The sequence below is a fragment of the Labrus mixtus genome, chromosome 16, assembly GCF_963584025.1.
Source record: "Labrus mixtus chromosome 16, fLabMix1.1, whole genome shotgun sequence".
In the NCBI taxonomy this organism is placed as follows: Eukaryota; Metazoa; Chordata; class Actinopteri; order Labriformes; family Labridae; genus Labrus; species Labrus mixtus.
Genome location: NC_083627.1, coordinates 25,093,116 through 25,110,432, shown reverse-complemented (window position 1 = coordinate 25,110,432; position 17,317 = coordinate 25,093,116). Strand labels below are relative to the sequence as shown.

The window sequence follows — 17,317 nt, the reverse complement described above, 5'->3', positions numbered from 1 at the left end:
TCAGAAAATAATCTTTAAAAGTCATGGTAAAAAAAAGATGCAAGTTGCTGTTCTGTGACTCTGAAGGCGTCTTTCTTTTCAGTCTGGATATAATTCAGCATATTTTATGTGCCCGTCTGCGTTCCGAGCAGCAATAAATTACCCTGTCCATTAATGTGATATACAGAGAATGGAAGAGTGTTTCTGAGCCAATGACTCACTCTGGAGGCATGTCAGGTTATCTATTACACATCATCTGCAATCTTTGGGCCAAATCGTGCACTTATAGGCCGTTCTTTAAAAAGTTCAAGTGACTGACTGTTGGCTACATTAACATTTAGAGCATTACACAAATGAGTGCCTGTGATGTTATCTGTCATGATGTTGAATGCACCTCAGCATGCTTGTAAATGAGCATGGACTCTATTTGTTTTGTTAATGGTAAATAGATTTGAGCTTGCACAGCCCATTTCTAGTTGTGACTGCTCAAAGAGCTTTTTACACAAGATGTCCCATTCACCCATCCACAACACATTCACACACTGATGGCAGTGGCTGCTATGTAGTTTTCTGACAGTATTAACTCATCCATTTATGCACGTTCACACACCGCTGATGCAGCCGTCGGAGCACTTTTGTGTTCACTGTCTTGCTTGGCCAAGGACAATTGCCCTGTGACCATTTCTTTCCTATTCATGACTGATCTCTCCTTACACACTCAGATGAGTAAACTCCTGTTTATCAAGAAACAAGAAGGAGCACAGAGTAGTGCTTATTCCACAAGAAAAAAAAAGTTACAATGACCAAGTCAGCCTGATGAAACTAGTCTCCCACCACAGAAACACCACAGAGAAGCACTGCTGTCAGCACAGACAGGGAGTCGCCCTAAGCATCCGAAGCGCTCCTGTGGAAATTTATAGCTTATTCCTGAGCATCCTTTACACCCGCTGGCCCCACTTCCATCCATCCCTGGTCCTATGTCCCCCCCTCCCTATACCCTGCACCCTCCCCCTGGTTTCCACAGCTGTTGTGCACCTGGATGCTTCTGGCCAAGAAGAGAGATTGGAATACATGCCATCCATCTCTCTGAGGGTGTGTGTGTGAGTATTTGTGGGTGTCAGTTTTTGTGTGTGTGTCGGGGGTTGCTGGAACTTTCTGGAAGCAAAGGGACATGAGGGGAGTTGGATCTTGGATCGCACTTCATGCTACAGCTTTTGGTTGATGCTGCTACACTGGCTCTGCCTTTAATGCGGATATTTCATTCTTTTTGACTAATGAGTAGTTAAAACAGAATATGCAGAAGAGAAATCATTCATCCATTTTGGTCTGGATGTAAGAGGGTTGATTGAAACATGATAAATGCAGATAAGAAAGGATTGTCTTATCCATTGTATCGTAATTTATCTTATCTTCTTATGTCTTGTCTTATTTTATCTAAGTGTTATTAATGCTGTGGTTTCTGATGTAAAACACAAAATACATTAGAACACCTCTTGTGCAAATTTGTAAAGTTTGGAAATCTAACAACCAGAACACAAGACACACCATCTCTCCGAATCTTGTTTCAAACACAGAACCTTTGTTTTGGTTTCTTTTATCTAGAAAAAGACATTGTAGAGGTACATTTTTGTTCGTAGCATAATTAAACTAGCTAGAACACATTGAATAAAGGACCCTACTCCTGTTAAGATTGCCTTATTAGCTTCCTGCTGCTTTAAAGATAAATGCATTAAAATTCTGAGTTTTAATGTTTCTCCAGTGTGCTGTTTTACTTGTTATGTTTTTCCTGATTGTCGGAGGGAAAAAATTATTTCAATGAGTTCCCAAAAGTTGTGTGACAAGAGCTGATGGAATATTTATAGCGGAGCTCCATGAGGTTGTCCCTGTGGATAATATAAAATGATTTATTTTCTCCAGTTCTGTGTATGAATAAAAATGTTAAAATATGATAGAAGCACCACAGGCACACCAAGCCATCATCTTGATTAAAAGCTATTTATTGGTGAACAGTTTGTTTGGGAAATCAATTTTTCATTCTAAATGTCACATGTACAGTTTTGCAATGCAGATTCGCTGAAATATATTTTTGTTGAAATATACATGGGACTTCTCCGCTCTCCCATGGCACACTGATTTGATTGGTGTGAGAGGGGAGGAAGATGGATGAAGAGTGTCTGGGGCTGGCTGTCAGGAGAGCAGGGGAGGCTGTAACGTTGTTCTCTAGACCTGCGTGAAATGTCTCCGATTGGAAATGGCAGCTCCCATAAGGATTTTAATGCAGACACAAAGCACATACTAATAAACAAACCGCACAGAGACGGTCATAGAGGACACATGCATGTAGCATTAAATTAATTAAGCAATAAACAATCATAAATTAGTATAACAGTGGAAAACAGAGATTGTGGTAGCCCTATAGAGTTTAAATTCACGTCACTAAATGGACCAAGCAAGCACAAGTATTTCTATATGAAAAAAATAAATAGCTTAAATTGGGAACCAGAGGGCCGTCGGTTTAAGTCCTGGTGAGAACTAAAATCTGGAAATTGGTCTGGTAGCTGGAGAGGTGCCAGATCACTTCCTGAGCACTGCTGAGATACCCTTGAGCAAAGTACTGAACCTCCCTACCACCACCACCAGATCAGGAGCACTCGCTGTGTGCAGCCCCCTCACTCTGACATCACTCTATTAGTGCATAGGATCCTGTTTGTGCATGTGTGTATTTCAGCCTATGAGCATGTTTGTGTCAAATTGAATTTTGAATTTGAAAGTGTATCTTCTTCTTATTTATGATATAATGCTGAAACAATCTGGATAGAGGGGCCCCCCTGTGATTTTTTTGCCCAGGGCCCCAACAGACTTGAGAATCGCCACTGAACCTAGCATTGGATTTATGACTTTTTGGGTAGAGTTGTTGGCCTGGAAAGCAACAACAGGTCAAACCAGTAAATGTTTTGTTTTGTGGACATTTTTTCTGAAATGTTTAATAGAAGATATGAATTTTAAAGTGTTTGCTTTGCAGACCTGCTGAGCTTAGAAGGAGGGATTGGTCAGACTTAATGACATCACAAAGGGTTAAATAAGTTATATTTTTCTTTAAAAAGTAGCTATAGGACATCTCTCTCTTATTACAAACCCAAGACACAGTCGTCTGAATATGATACTTATTTGTCTGTCTATACTGCACAGTTTCTCTTCTCAGCTCCTCATTGAACTGCTCAGCCAGTGTGCTAATTGCTAAACTTTGTTAGCCTGCACTTCAAGTTCTTTTTAATCAGACTGATCACATCCCCCCCAAGTCAAACTTTTCCCCTCCTGTCTCCCACACACTCCTACGCATGATACTGCTGTCCTGAATTCATCATATAAGAACACATAAAATTGAAACTTTTGCATTCTTTTGGGTAGTAAGTGAATCCATGGTACCAATTATTTTTCTTTCATCAGTGCTGGACTACATTTTACCAGGAAGCTGCTGACAGACATCATAGAACTGTTTCCTCCATCAGACTTTCTTTCTCTCTGACATCTTGCACCCATCTGTCCTCGTTGCACATTTGCCTCTCCCGTTCTTCATGCAACATCTTGTGTTTAACATTTCATCTGTTGATTTCTGCTCTGCTATCAGTCTTTGTCCAATGACATCTTGCATTTAAAAGTCCATCCTTTAATATTCTGGCAATTTTGGACTCATCTATCCTCATACACTTCATCTCTTCCCTCCTCCGTTTGTATCTGTCTCACTGTCTCTCTCTCTCTTTGATCTACAACAAATGTTTGACCAAGCTGTTCCGCACTGTATTATTCAGCGCTGTGTGTGAGACGGCATCATCAGACATGTATGCCTGACATGATGCATTGGCTCTGTTTAATTATAGAGATGCTGAATAAATATTTACAGATGGCCGATCCATCTTCTCCCGGCCAGGCCCCGGAGTGTGATTTATGAAGCGTCAGTTAATGCAGTAGAAACGGCTGTCATTGTTTCTGTGTGGAGGCTGGGTTATATTATACACTGCATGTATGTATTACCACAGGCCATAAGGTATTTCAGGTTGTAGACATTGCTGCATAAATGCATGTGAGCAGAGCCTGGATTGAATTTGTTCTGAGTCTGAGCAGGTTCTTAAGGCTGCATTAACCTGTTGAGGTGTAGCTGTGTATTAGCTTCAAAAGCTGACTGCTCTTGTCAGATAAAACGCCAGCGAGAGCAGAAGAGTAAAAGGAATATATTAAAGTTTTAACTCTCTGCTTTAAAATAACCCTGTTTGACCTGGTGTGGCTACTGCTTTACCTCGTCTGAACAGAAGCTGCTATTTAACCTTCTTTACCAAAACTACTTTTACTCATTTACAACTCATACAAAAAAAGGAAATTCAGTGCTCCATTTAAGGTGTAAGATGATGAATAAAAGTATATCTGACCTAATCCCAGCCAGAGGGAATTCCATCCTGAATCAAACGGAACCCAAAGAGTCGATCGGTCGTATCAGGTTTGGGCTTAGATTCAGGGTTTAGAGATTAACAAAATCGAGATCTGAGGCACTCTATAGCAGGCGTGAGCGGCTGTGTGAACACAGAAAAGCTGTTTCGAAAGTTATGATGATCTGCTGGTAGAAAAAAAGAGAATCTTTGAATGTAAAACCATAACTTTGGAAGAAAAAAATGTAGCGTTTAAAACCTCACTTGGCATTGAATGATTATTCTACAGCACAAAAAAAATGGAAGAAAAACCTCAATCATGTTTTAAACAAAAGCTTCATTTCTTTGTTGCGAATGTCTCTACAAACCTCAAATGCACATTTTTTTTAACTTCACATCAAAGTGTGTATTGAAGCACCAAACGGCCTTCAACTGTTCAAAATGCATACTGATTGTGTTCAGATTTCGACTCGATGAGTGGCATTCATGTAAGCTCAGAGGCGGAGACGGCGTCGTGCATGAGCTCCACCTCAGCTGCTGGGAAACAGGGACAGTAAAAACACAATAAGCATTTGAATTCCAAACTCACTGGATGGCTTCGATGTCCTTTTTATGACACACAACAGAGAGTTTGCATGTGCGCTAAAGTCAACTTGCATGAGTAACTCTGTGTGTTCTTGTGTGTGCTGGTGTGCAATGCCTGCCTGCTGCTGCCCCGCAGCCATCTGGTATCTGGTCAGTGTAGCGGGCCTCTGGAGGGCACCTGGCCAGCAGCTCGCTCACCTGGCTCTGCAAGCCTCTGCCAACCAGCACACCTGGCCTGGCCGGCACACTGGGAGAGGGAACAGATTGCGGAATGAAGCCAAAAGCACTCCTACATTGCAGCATTGAAAATATGTAGTGATACATTTCAGGTTTTCTTACTGCTGCAGAATATTACAGACAAGTCGGATTATCAACGCCAACATATTGATTTTCAAATGCTTTTTAAATGAATGCACCACTTTTCATTTGTTAGAAGACTTTATACATTCCCATCTAAGATTCCATAATGAGTAATTTCCACTTCTTCTGCATCTGTTCCAACAGTTCGTGCCTGTCTGTGCCAAGCCATCCATTTAGCATAGCATGACACTTCCTTCCTGCAGGTTGTCCTCTGCTATCAATTACACTCTCCTCTCCCTGCAAGAAAGATGCTCTTTGTCCCCCTGTTGCACGCACACAAACACACACCGAGCAAGCGCACACACCATAGAGGGACGCAGAGGGACAGACACCTGCAGAGTGTTTGTCACCTCTTCTGTTGGCATCTGCGACCGTGCGGCATTGTGGGAGAGACGGCCATCTGTTGTCGGCGAGGCTGGATTTGGAAGAGGGCAAGCGGGCATCCTGCTGCTCTTTTCTGTTGGTCTGAGCTGTGCGAAGTGTTGTGTTGTTATCGTGTTGTTGTTCACACCTCTACTGGTGTTACTCAGCCTAAATAATATAGCAACATAAAGAGGGTAAACTTACTTTTGCATTAAAAAAATCGGAGAATGCAACAGCTTGCTACAATGTTAAACGTAATTGCATCTCTCAGGGGCTCTCACAATCAACAAATTTCGACTTGAATGTTTTGTTCTCATTAAAGCCGCATGCAAACGGTTATCTTTTGTCAAATTGAAACTCTCTCCTAATTATCTCAAAAGTGTGTTTACCCCTCTTCACGGGGAGACAGCGCATGAATGCGTGATTGACATGACAGTGGCTGCAAAGTTTCTTCAATTATCACGGCAAGGTTACTATGGCTGCCTCCTAATTCACAGCAGGTCTTTGTCATTCTGAGCACAGAAAACACTAAACTTTTTCTGCTGCCTGCTCTGCTGTAACCCCAGGAATCTTAAGTCTGTCAGTCTTAAAGCTGGACTGAGAGTTAGAACCATTAAAGAAGATTGTGGTGTTTAAAGTACGAGACGTAAGCAGAGGGCAGCTTTTTCACTTTGGTATTGTTGGTCTGACTGATAAAATTTCTCAGCAGCTAATTAAAAAACATGAACGTTTTTGCACAAAATCTCACTTCAAGTGATCACCTGACCTTTTCTCTAACATCGCCGCGAGGTCACAATTATTTTATTTTGTGTCCCCACGACCCCTGGATTAATTGTCATTTCATTTTGATTATACATTCATGTCCTCCTCAGGTGTGACCCTTTTGACTTTGCAGACATCACTACTGTTTTCCAGTATGATACGATGGGATATGAAACGAAAGGATAGGATAGGATGCGATGTGATGCGATGCGATTAAATATGCTTTTTCATCCCCTTGTGTTTGTGGAAATTTGTCCCAGATAGTGCTGCACACATTGAGCTGCCTCCACATTAGAATCAATAAAATAAATAACTATTCACATGTAAACAGAGAAGCACCTAAGTGAAAACCCAAATCAATTCTACATTTTATCAGTCCAAACACTCTGTTTTATTACTAAATACCTTCTAAATGTATGACATTCCCGTGAGCTGCATGTGCTTGGTGTTACAGGCAAATGATGACCAGTGTAAAATTATTCATCAGCAAATGTCCCTTGTTTGCTTCCTGATAAAAGCATTTAGCTGACAGAAGTGCTTTGCTTATTTACCACCTTACATCACTGCTGGAGCGGCTGCTAGTTTTTATATGCACAGAAAAACTGCACATACATTTAAAGCTGCTTTTGACTTTTGTTGTGCTAAGAAAATGCATTGTTCTTAACAGAGGGAGTGTGTATTGACATAGAAAGTGTATTAGCTAGAGGGCTACATTTCCTTTCATATACTCAGCTTTGTCTGAAATATGTCTTTGTCAGTATATATATATATATATATATATATATCATCTAAGTGTAACAACAAAGACAAGTACGAGGTTGAAAAATGCACGAGATATTCTTGTTTCAGCTTGTCAGCTACTGACAGCTACTTTGTGAGTTGTCTGATGTTGTCATGATATCTAAAGAGGTTATTGTCTGCTTGTCTGCTTTGGAGAGACAATGCAAGTTATCAGATTGGCCAACAGAGATATTAACCCACAAATTCCTGAAGGACACTCACTTGTGCAGGACATTCGTTTGGCTGGCAGGTTGGGCGGTTGGCTTGGTTGGGTGGGTGGGTTCTTTATGGGTCTGCTCATCCAGCCGGTCAGCACATCGCGGACAGATGTTCGACCAGCCGAGCCTGCAGCGCCACCGGCAGTGTGTGTTCTAGAAAAACCCGGAGACCAGATGCTGCTACCTGGTGTCCCACCCGCCTGCCGCTCTGCTATGCTGGGCATGCTCCACTGACCATCACATGACCTCAAACTGGTTGTTGGGATTGTGTGCTGTCAATCATATTGATGATAGAGTGAAGGGGGGAAACAGTTTGAAGGGTGAACCACTGTGTATCTGCCAGATTATTTTTGAATAATGACTCAAGAAAGATAGATACAGGAAAGTATAAAATACTGTTACATAAGTCAGTGGATGTGTGTAATTCAAAAGTGAACTGCAGTGTAAGATGTATGATCACATACGTGGCACAACAGAATATAATCATCCAAAAATAAATAATTATTATAGGTGAGTGACAGCAAAAAAACATGCCTCATAAAACACCACAACACTCTACTGAGTGATCTATTAGAAGTAACATCAAACGATGCAGAGCAACGTCTCATTCAGCCTCATTTTCCCTCCAGTTTTGTACCACAAATAGATAAGTCGTCACAAACAAAGACTTTGCATCTCTCTTCCTCCGTCTACTTGTCAACCACCAAACCCGAGGGAAACTTTCGAAGACATTCAAAGATACTCAAGATTAAAGATGCATTTGGTTTTTTTTTAAGTCCAGGCAGGGTTTTTGTCTTAGTTCTTTGGCGTAATGGTGATGTTTTTTTTTGTTGTTGTTGTTGTTGTTGTGTGGTTGGGAGCTTCTAAATCAGATCTGCCAGAGAGGGGTTAGTCTGAAGGTCCTCTAATGAGGGCCGGCTCGGCTCAGTAATGGCATCGCTTTTGACCTCAAACGACAGACTGTTTGCTCGCTTGTGTTTCAACTGTTATTCATAAATAATATTTAAAAAAGCCAAGGAAGATAGCTGTGTTATTAGCCTGGTGCTTCATCATGGCATCTTCTTTATAGTCTAGTGCACTTCAAATGTGGGCTTCTCTTGGTTGTTTTCCCACTTTCTTATCAAGATCACAGATGCTTTTTTGTTGAATGCTGATGAAGAGATCGCACAGTTATTGTCTTTGTACGTCTGGTGTCTCTGCCAGCTCTTCTCCTATTGATATGCTTCACTGTGTGCAAGTAGGCAGTCACCTTTTCTCATGTGCGGTTGCACTTTCTAGATTTCACAGTCACACGTGCTCTGATCCGATTCTAAGATTTCAATTAAACTTTGGATTCCAATAACAGCTCATTGTTCTTGTTTTTATTAGCTGCTCTTATCTCTTGGATTCATCTGGCACTTCTCTCGTGCTGCTGTGTATTTGTGGATCTCGTCTGCGCTAGAGCTATAGCAGAGAATCATACTGCCCCCTAGTGAGCAGTTAAAGTTAAACACAACAGGATTGATTGTGCAGCCATCAACCAGACAATACCTTGGTACTCTGCCAGTGGCTCGATACCAAAATCTGTCACGGGCAGCGATGCACGACAATAGATCCTACTGATTGGAGTGGTGCACACTCCTGGATATGACACCGTTCCTACCACCTGCTATCGAATGCCTGTTTTTTGGGGTTTTTTTTTTTTTACTCCCTCCTCGGTCACAAGAGCCCTAATTCAGCAATCAATGGTGCTCATTTTAATAGCACCTCTGCTGCTGCCCTGAGGAGAGAAGAGGAGAAATCAGAATGAGTTGGTGTCAAATCATTCTTCCAGGGTGAAGACCGCAATCATAGCTCTGACGGATCTCTGAAAATGACTGAAAATGACTGAATATGCTGCGACGCAGAATCGCAGTGGGGAAAAATCGTGCTGAACAGTGTTTGTCACTGGGACTAGTTGTGCAAACTTGTTTAAAGCCTCATACAATCAACGTGTGGATTCATGCATTCATGTTCCTCTGAAGCATGTTGCATACTTTTTTTATTTTCTGGGCTTCTTGTGCTCTATTGCCTCACAGGCTCCTTTAACAATTGTCATAATCATTTGTTATTTTAAGAGTTTTTATTGCTGATATCAGTCATATTTTTTAATTGTATCAAAAATATTTCCATTACTCTGCAGTGTCTGTTTTTTTAATTATTAGAAGTATTGCTGTGTCTCCCTGTCTCTCTGTTCATATATCTGTTTTTCTAACTTTCCGTCTATCCCATTATTTCGGCCCCAATTCAGTCAAGACAGATGACTGTCCTCCATCGAGTCTTGTTCTGTTTGAGGTTTCTGCCTGTTAAAAGGATGTTTTTTTTCCTCGCAACTTCTGCCAGGTGCTTGGTCATTGCTGGATTAATATTGAGGCTGCTGAATTCATATTACAAAGACTACCGCCTAGACCTGCTCTATTAAAGAAAGTTTCATTCCATAACTTTAAGTATGAGTTGCGACCAAATATCTAAACGTGAATGATTGTTTGATTTATATCCAACCAACAACAACCATAATCCTATCATGCTTCAAGTAGAATATAACACATGAAAAAAACAGAGAAAGACAAGGCTGCATATGACCTTCAGCAACAAGCACACACATTTACAACATATCCATTACAATAAAAGCTCTCATCCAGTTTCCTTTATTCTGTTTTTAGCAAACATATCCCTTGTCCTTGTAGCCCCAAGATGCAATGTGAGCTTTCGCAGCCATAGGCTCCTCTGAAGACATCCTAAGTAAGTGCTCCAAATGACAAGACAGCCTAAATACCCCCTAACAAACGTTACACGCCTGCAGAAAGCGCTTTAACAAAGGAGGTATGTAATGAACCCCAGGTGCCTTCCCCCCAATATATCATCCTGAGTGAATTTGCCAACATCACTCCCTTTACCTCCGAGCATGGTAAATGAGAATTTATGCACCCGCTACTTTATCATTCTTTACTTCTTTCACCCCCATGAGGTAGCCGCGCCATGCGAGACAGATATTCTCACCAAAGGCAATATCCCCCTGTAGTAATTATATCAGAGCGAGAGAATGGCTCATTAACATATGCTAGGCATGTCAGGAATTTACAAGCGCCTTTTGTAGATGCCTCTCGTCAGTGTGCTGCTCCCATCCGTATGGTGTCTCCTTTGAGGATGAAACCTCCTCATTTCCATAGACGTCAATCAAGCTGTGCGTGGTTTAAAGAATTATTCTGTGAAACAAAAAAAACACACACACAGAGCTCTTTGAATAAAGCAATCATAAGGGACGGCTCGGTGATATGGAAAGAGTGCGTGCGTACATGTGGGGGTGCGACTGTGTGTTTTGATGAAAACAAAGTGGTGAGGGTAAAATTGTCTTGATGATGTGTCATCAATGCAAAGTAGGTAGAGTGATTGTATTTGCTTTTCTGCAGTGTGTTAAAGAAAAGTGCATGTGTGTGTGTGTGTGTGTGTGTGTGTGTGTGTGTGTGTGTGTGTGTGTGTGTGTGTGTGTGTGTGTGTGTGTGTGTGAATGGATGCATAAAACCCGACGCCAGACACCAGACTGAAAACAGACTACAGACAAGTCCTGAGGCAGCTCAGCTAGTCTGTCAACTGTGTTCAAGGAGACACATTCTGTTGGCCTTCCACCCATTAGCATGGTGCCAGCAGAATAACATGCCCTATTTATTAGCCATGTATATATACACTCCCTTAAAGACGTCTTGAATCTGCCTCATGAGGTGAGTGTTTAAATCTAGTGAAGATTAAGTGAAGTTATTTATAATGTTATTGTATAATCCCCCCTAGCACAAGACAGTGCCTGTTCAATTCAAGTAATGATGATTAAGTCTAAAAGTGGGCATGTTAAAGTGTGATTATACAGCTCTCTTCCATTGCCTGAGTCTGAAAAGTAAAGTCTGCGTGATGTAATGGAGATCCATTTCCCACTGAAGTGGCTTCTATTTACAAATAACTTTAGTTGGACATAATGGGCAATATGGCTGTACGAAATGGGCATAAATATCCTGATGAATTGAGATTCCAATAAAGGAATAGAATAACGTTTTGGTAGAAAGGCTGATGTGCTTACTTGCCAAGAGTTTGATTAACAGACTGACACTATTAACAAGCTGTTAAATAGGAACCTGCTGCTAATGGCCAGTTCACTTAGCCGAGGTTGATAAATAGATTTAAAACCCGGGATGGACAGCTAGCCTGGCTCTGTGGGTGGTAAAAAAAAAGTACTTTTACCTTGTAAGTTCACGCTTTAACAAATCTTATCTGTGAAGGCTCTCAGTCATTCAAGCCACTGTAATTCAAAGCGTGATCCCAAAGCCAACTGGACCAAGTTCAAGTTGTTTGTTCATTCGAAAAATGCAGACCCTAAGTAGACCTTAGAGTAGGTTAATAAACATTTAAAGCAAGCTATTCGGTTTTCTCCATTTACTGTCTCTATGCTAAGCTAACAGGCAGCAGACTTGTGGTTCATAATATCGGCACAGAAGAGACACATATCAATCTCCTCACATCATAATTAGCCTAAAGAGAAAAAGGTGATCCAATATGTCACACAGTTTGTAAAAGTCACTTCAGATAGAAGTGTTGATATACTTTAAATTACCTTACACCATGCTCTGTCAGCCATCCAATCCTGAATGTGACATGATTTCTGTTTGTGGAGTATTGATGTGCTGCCCGTTGAAAATATACATTGTAGTACAGTGATACCCTAATGAATGGATTGAAAATCAAACCACAGTCCATACGGGAAATACATTATGCTGCTGTGAAGATAGATAGATAGATAGATAGATAGATAGATAGATAGATAGATAGATAGCACCATGTCCATTTCCAACTCTCGCTGTCTCTCTTGTTCTCTCTTACTCTCTCGTTCTTTGTCACTGCCTTTCCCCTGTAAGTGCACTTTCGCCCACACCACTTGGAAATTGATTGAAACAAAATGTCACAATTATGCCCTGTAGCTCGCCGCTTCAATTATTCATCAATTAGGGGCTAGGCTTCTTTTTTTCTCTCCTCCGAGCTGATTTTTCATTCAGTTTGCTCGAGATGTATGGCTCCCCTGCTGTTAACCAGTCCAAAGTCATTAGTTTCTGGGTTTGCAATTAAACCTGATGCCTTATGCATGAGGCTCCGACTCAGTAGACACATGCAGCAGCAGCGGCGGCCGCGCGGCAGCTAGTGCACGAGCTAGCAAGCTCTGGAGGCGTGGATGGAAAATTAATTTGCTAGAAATTAAGTTCTCTCTCTCTCTCTCTCTCTCTCTCTCTCTCTCTCTCTTTCCCTCCCTCCCTCTCTCTCTGTTGTGTGGCAGGTTGGAACAGATGCCACTGGCTGAGGAGGATGGAGATAAAGGTGGGGCAACTATGGAGTCTCAGTCCAGCCATAGCAGCACTGTCAATCATATCAATGATCCCTAGATTAACACAGTCAAAATATATGTCAAATCTTTATTATTATTTTATTCTTAATTCTGGTATTTATAGAATCAATCAATGATATGTTCCTTTTAAAGTGTCTAAACATTCAGATGAAGGTTTATTAGGTTCACTGGCTACAACTAATCTTAAAATCAGTCTCAAACTTCAACTTTCAATATATCAATCAGTCAACACTAAATCACACAAAAGGGATGCTGTTACACTAACATGTCTAGATAGCTCTCTTTTTAAATATTTTTCACAGAGTCTTGACTAAATCCACTAATGAGAAATCACTTGGCGACCGTGTAAAAAAAAACTTTATTAACCTCTCCTTCATCTAATAACTGAACTTGAGAGGAGGAAAGTTACACAACCAATCCGTCCATATAATGCTATAAAAGGCAAAAGAACACAGACTTGGGTAAAGTCGCCCCTTTACAGAAGTTTTGCAAAGGTTCTTCTGTTACTGCCATTTAATGACAGCTAGATTTGACACACCGTATAAATATAGTCAACTGTAAACTGAAGCCAAAGGGTCCAACGGGATGAACATTTTTAGATGTTCATTTAATGCCACCTAGTGGCCGCAGAGTCAAATGACATCTGTGAGATGTTAGTTGTAAGTTTTCTTTTCTTCTCTTTTCTACATGTTCGAAATAAAAACTTCAATTCATTTGTTTTTTTTTGTTTTTTTTATATACATACTTTATTAATCCCTGGGGGAAATTCTGGTTAACACTGTTATTGAGAGACATGCTTCTCACACACATAGGCCCCAAATACACACACACAACACACACAGGACCTGTGGACATACATTAGTGGAGAGATGTCAGAGTGGGGCTGCTACACACTGCTATGCAGAGAACGCACCAGAGTGGCAGTGGATTCGGTGCCTTGCTCAACGTCACCTCAGCAGTACTCAGGAAGTGACCTGGCACCTCCTGAGCTACCAGACCATCTTTCATATTATGGTCTGCACAGGGACGTAAACCACCGACCCTCTGGTTCCCAGCCCAAGTCCCTACAGACTGAGCTACTGCTGCCCAGTTTTGTCAAACTCTAACGTACAGAGACAAGTACCACATGTTGTTTGAATGTAAGAATGTGAGTGTGATGAACTACAGGGAGAGATACCTGCCAAAGTATTATGTGAACCATCCATCTATGTATACATTCATTGTGTTATACAACCAAAGAAGCCAAAGGTTGTTTGTAAATGAGGTGCCTTTTTGAAGAATGTCCTTCTGTAGTTTCGTCTGTTATATTTGACAAATACTATTGCTTTGTTTTGTTATTACTGTGTGTTCTGTTTGTGCTCCGTACCATGTAATATGGTCCTGCCGTATAAATAACAGAAAAAAAGGGAAAGTGGTTGTGTTACTGGAAAGTACCTTTTTAATAGACTTGTATTTATCTTGAAGCCACACCATAGTAGGAGTGTCCACCCTCATTGAAGCACTTGTATGAACAAAGAAGGGCACGCACGGGAATAGTCTGAGAACTCCTCATGTTCATGTCCTGGAACACAGAATCACAACAAAAAAGAGCATATTATCACATCAGCTGCTTTATATTTATCCTGTTTTTGTTTATTGTAACGTTTACAAGGAGCCACAGAGTAATTTTTTTAAAGCAAAATCTTGAAGAAACTCTTTCACACCTTCTTCAGACTGGTAAAGTGCACACACTCCAACCAGGTGGTGAGGAAGGGGTCCAGGCAGACCGCACAGCAGCTGCTGTTGGCCAACATGGCGGTCAGAAATGGGTGGAGGGGAAGCATCCTGTGGACTAGAGAGGACTTGTTCCGGTCCTCCCGCAGGACACGTCTGGCAGCCAGCTCCTGGAAAACAAAGAAGATACCAAAACAATGTTGTTTAATAATACACAGCCGTTTCTTGATCATTCTCACACCGCTCATGATTGAGAGTATACGTGTCGTTCAGTCTGCTGTCCTCCAGAGTCACTTTACCTTTAATGTCAGCATCTCCACATCCTGCTCCGACGACATCGGCTCACAGCGCACAAACCAGTTGTCTTCAAAGTACAGCTCCTTCAGGTGCAGCAGGTGAAACTACAAAAAAGCAAAGTCTGTTGTTGTGATTCCATGGAGTTCACTATGACATCACATTATGCAAATCATTTAGCTAATACTGTATACCACACCCCAACAGGGAACATGGACAACTTGTTCCCAGCCACATCCAGATCTCGGAGTTTAGACAGCGCCCCAATTCCCTGGATAAAAAAACAAGTGTTTGATTATCGATCTGTCAAGTAAAAGGATTCAAATTCTACCTTGTCAGCATTTTAACTTGAAGTGGCCGGCCTTTCATTTGCATTCATTTTAAAAATCACATCGCTAAGTAAACTAGCAGTAAATGCCTGGTCACCCACCTCTGGTAGGCTGCTCAGCTTGTTTCTGGCGACATGCAGCTTGGTGAGTTCTTTACACTGGTACAGCTGCTGAGGTAGCCGAGACAAATTGTTGGAAGTCAGGTTTATAACAGTCAACCTGGTGAGATGACCCAACTCAGCAGGAACCTCCTCCAGCTCGTTGTCCAGCACACTGAGATGTTCAAGCCTGCCTAATCTAATAAAAAAAAAAGGTTTCCCCGTCTCTGTGGGTTAATTTCACGTTACTTGTAATCATATTTATTACAACATTACTGCACAACAGTAGACCTTTGATACCTTTTCATCTCTGGAGGAAGTCCTCGAATCTGGTTGTGGTTCAGATTAAGCACAACAAGTTTTGTTAAGCCGCCTGTAAACCAAAAACATGACAATAAGGGGTCTTCATCTTAACTTTGTTCCTAGTTACCGTGAAACTTCAAATAAAAGCCCATCCCAATTTAAAGGCCTGGTCCCTTTAACTAACCTACCGTTGCTGCAGTTTAGACAAATACAGGCAGATCTCATGTAGAGCCTTCTGTGTATTAAGTCACTTTTTTACTGTGCATGGGTTTTGTTTGAAAATAATTAAAGGCCTGTCTCAAATTGACGCCTGTCCCAAACAAAGCAGGGTCATTTCATAGACTGAAGTAAATAAAAGCCTGGGCTCTTAATTGAAGTTTTTACGGTAATCATTACAAACTGTGTGTACCTACCTATCACCTCAGGTGGCACTGCTCTGATTTGGTTTCTAAACAGATACAGTTTCTTCAAGGACTCCAGATGGCCCAACACAGCAGGAACCTCCTTCAAGGCATTATTTCCCAAGTTCAGCACAGAAAGCTTGCAGGCATTACAAAGAGAAAAATATTTAATCACTACTAATCTGGGTGGTGTGTTAAACATTTAAAATTTGTTTAGGAATTTTTCCAGTAAAACACATAAACTTGGAGGGGGGGGGGGGGGTTCTCACGTGTTGCAGAGAGAGCAGCTCTGCAGGCAGGCAGCTGATGGAGTTGTTGTTCAGTAGGAGGACTGACAGGTTTGTTAATCTGGAAATACACTCTGGAACTTCCTTCATTTTCTTTGAACTTAATGTTAATGAAGTTGCTTTGCCATATGAAGCTCTGACCACGGAGTCGGCCATTTGGAAAACTCAGCCTCAAGCTATCGCGTTCACGTTTCCATGGCGACGAGGAGACTACTGTCCAAAACATGGTCCTAAACGGTTGGCTGTTGGGCAGCAGCGCCCTCTAGTGGTGACAGCTGATGGTAACCACATGGTGAACTAGAGAGGCTCATTAAGATATGAAATGAAATGTTTTCTGTTTGTGTGTACAATAACATAAAAACCACATATAAAACACATTTTAAAATCATAGTCTGCCTCCTTTTCGACCTGCACACAGTTAATTTCTTCATCAGTTGAAGCAAAACACATATCCCAACCTTTAAATATTTGTTCTATGTTATATCTCACATAAAGGCAAATGTAAGTGTAGCCTTCGAATCACTTTCATTTAGTCTAACAAATACAAAAATTATATATTTCTAAAATATAATCCAGCACACTAGAATTACTGAGGGTCTTTTATTTGTGTGTAAGAAATGTGTCCATTTAGTATATCAGACTGATAGTGAGATTGTATGTGTGTTGTCTTGTTGTCCCATGATTGTAGAATGTGTTTGATGTTTTGTAAGTATCTGCTTTTTAAGGTAAAGAGAATGTGTTGCTGATAAATGTGCACTGTTCCTAAGAAATAAATACACGGACGGTGTGGCATTGTAACATTTTGGTTACAGTTGCTTGTTAGAGCACATTTGTTGTATGATCTCTGTGCAGTATTGTATAAGAATTTGAAATATATATTTACATACATATATAATGTTTTCTTCATGGTTGCATTCTGTGGCCTAAGTTGTGGTTGGCAACTGTGCTTTGGCCTTATAATCGTGTGTACAGTACGTCCGAATGGACTTGTGATTATAGCATCTGTGTCTTACTATATAGTAT

At 41.1% G+C, this 17,317-nt stretch overlaps 1 protein-coding gene across 1 annotated transcript; it reads right to left on the bottom strand.

Annotated features, from left to right (window-relative positions):
• Positions 1–14,292: 14,292 nt before the first annotated feature.
• lrrc69 (leucine rich repeat containing 69) lies at positions 14,293–16,457 on the bottom strand. The gene is made up of 8 exons (XM_061060539.1): positions 16,277–16,457; positions 16,020–16,146; positions 15,604–15,676; positions 15,307–15,502; positions 15,076–15,147; positions 14,882–14,983; positions 14,573–14,752; positions 14,293–14,430 (listed from the first exon to the last, which is right to left on the bottom strand). The coding sequence occupies exons 1-8, from the start codon at positions 16,448–16,450 to the stop codon at positions 14,323–14,325; spliced, it is 1,032 nt and encodes a 343-aa protein (XP_060916522.1). The 5' UTR covers positions 16,451–16,457; the 3' UTR covers positions 14,293–14,322.
• Between the last annotated feature and the right edge of the window lie 860 nt (positions 16,458–17,317).

What these genes read in the sequence shown, in the direction of transcription:
- lrrc69 (XM_061060539.1), bottom strand. Translation starts at nt 16,450, where the DNA reads ATGGCCGACTCCGTGGTCAGAGCTTCATATGGCAAAGCAACTTCATTA. An exon ending in AGCTGCTCTCTCTGCAACAC is followed by an intron (nt 16,147 to 16,276) that starts GTGAGAACCCCC and finishes AATGCCTGCAAG; the next exon opens with CTTTCTGTGCTGAACTTGGG. An exon ending in TGTCCATGTTCCCTGTTGGG is followed by an intron (nt 14,984 to 15,075) that starts GTGTGGTATACA and finishes GCTTTTTTGTAG; the next exon opens with TTTCACCTGCTGCACCTGAA.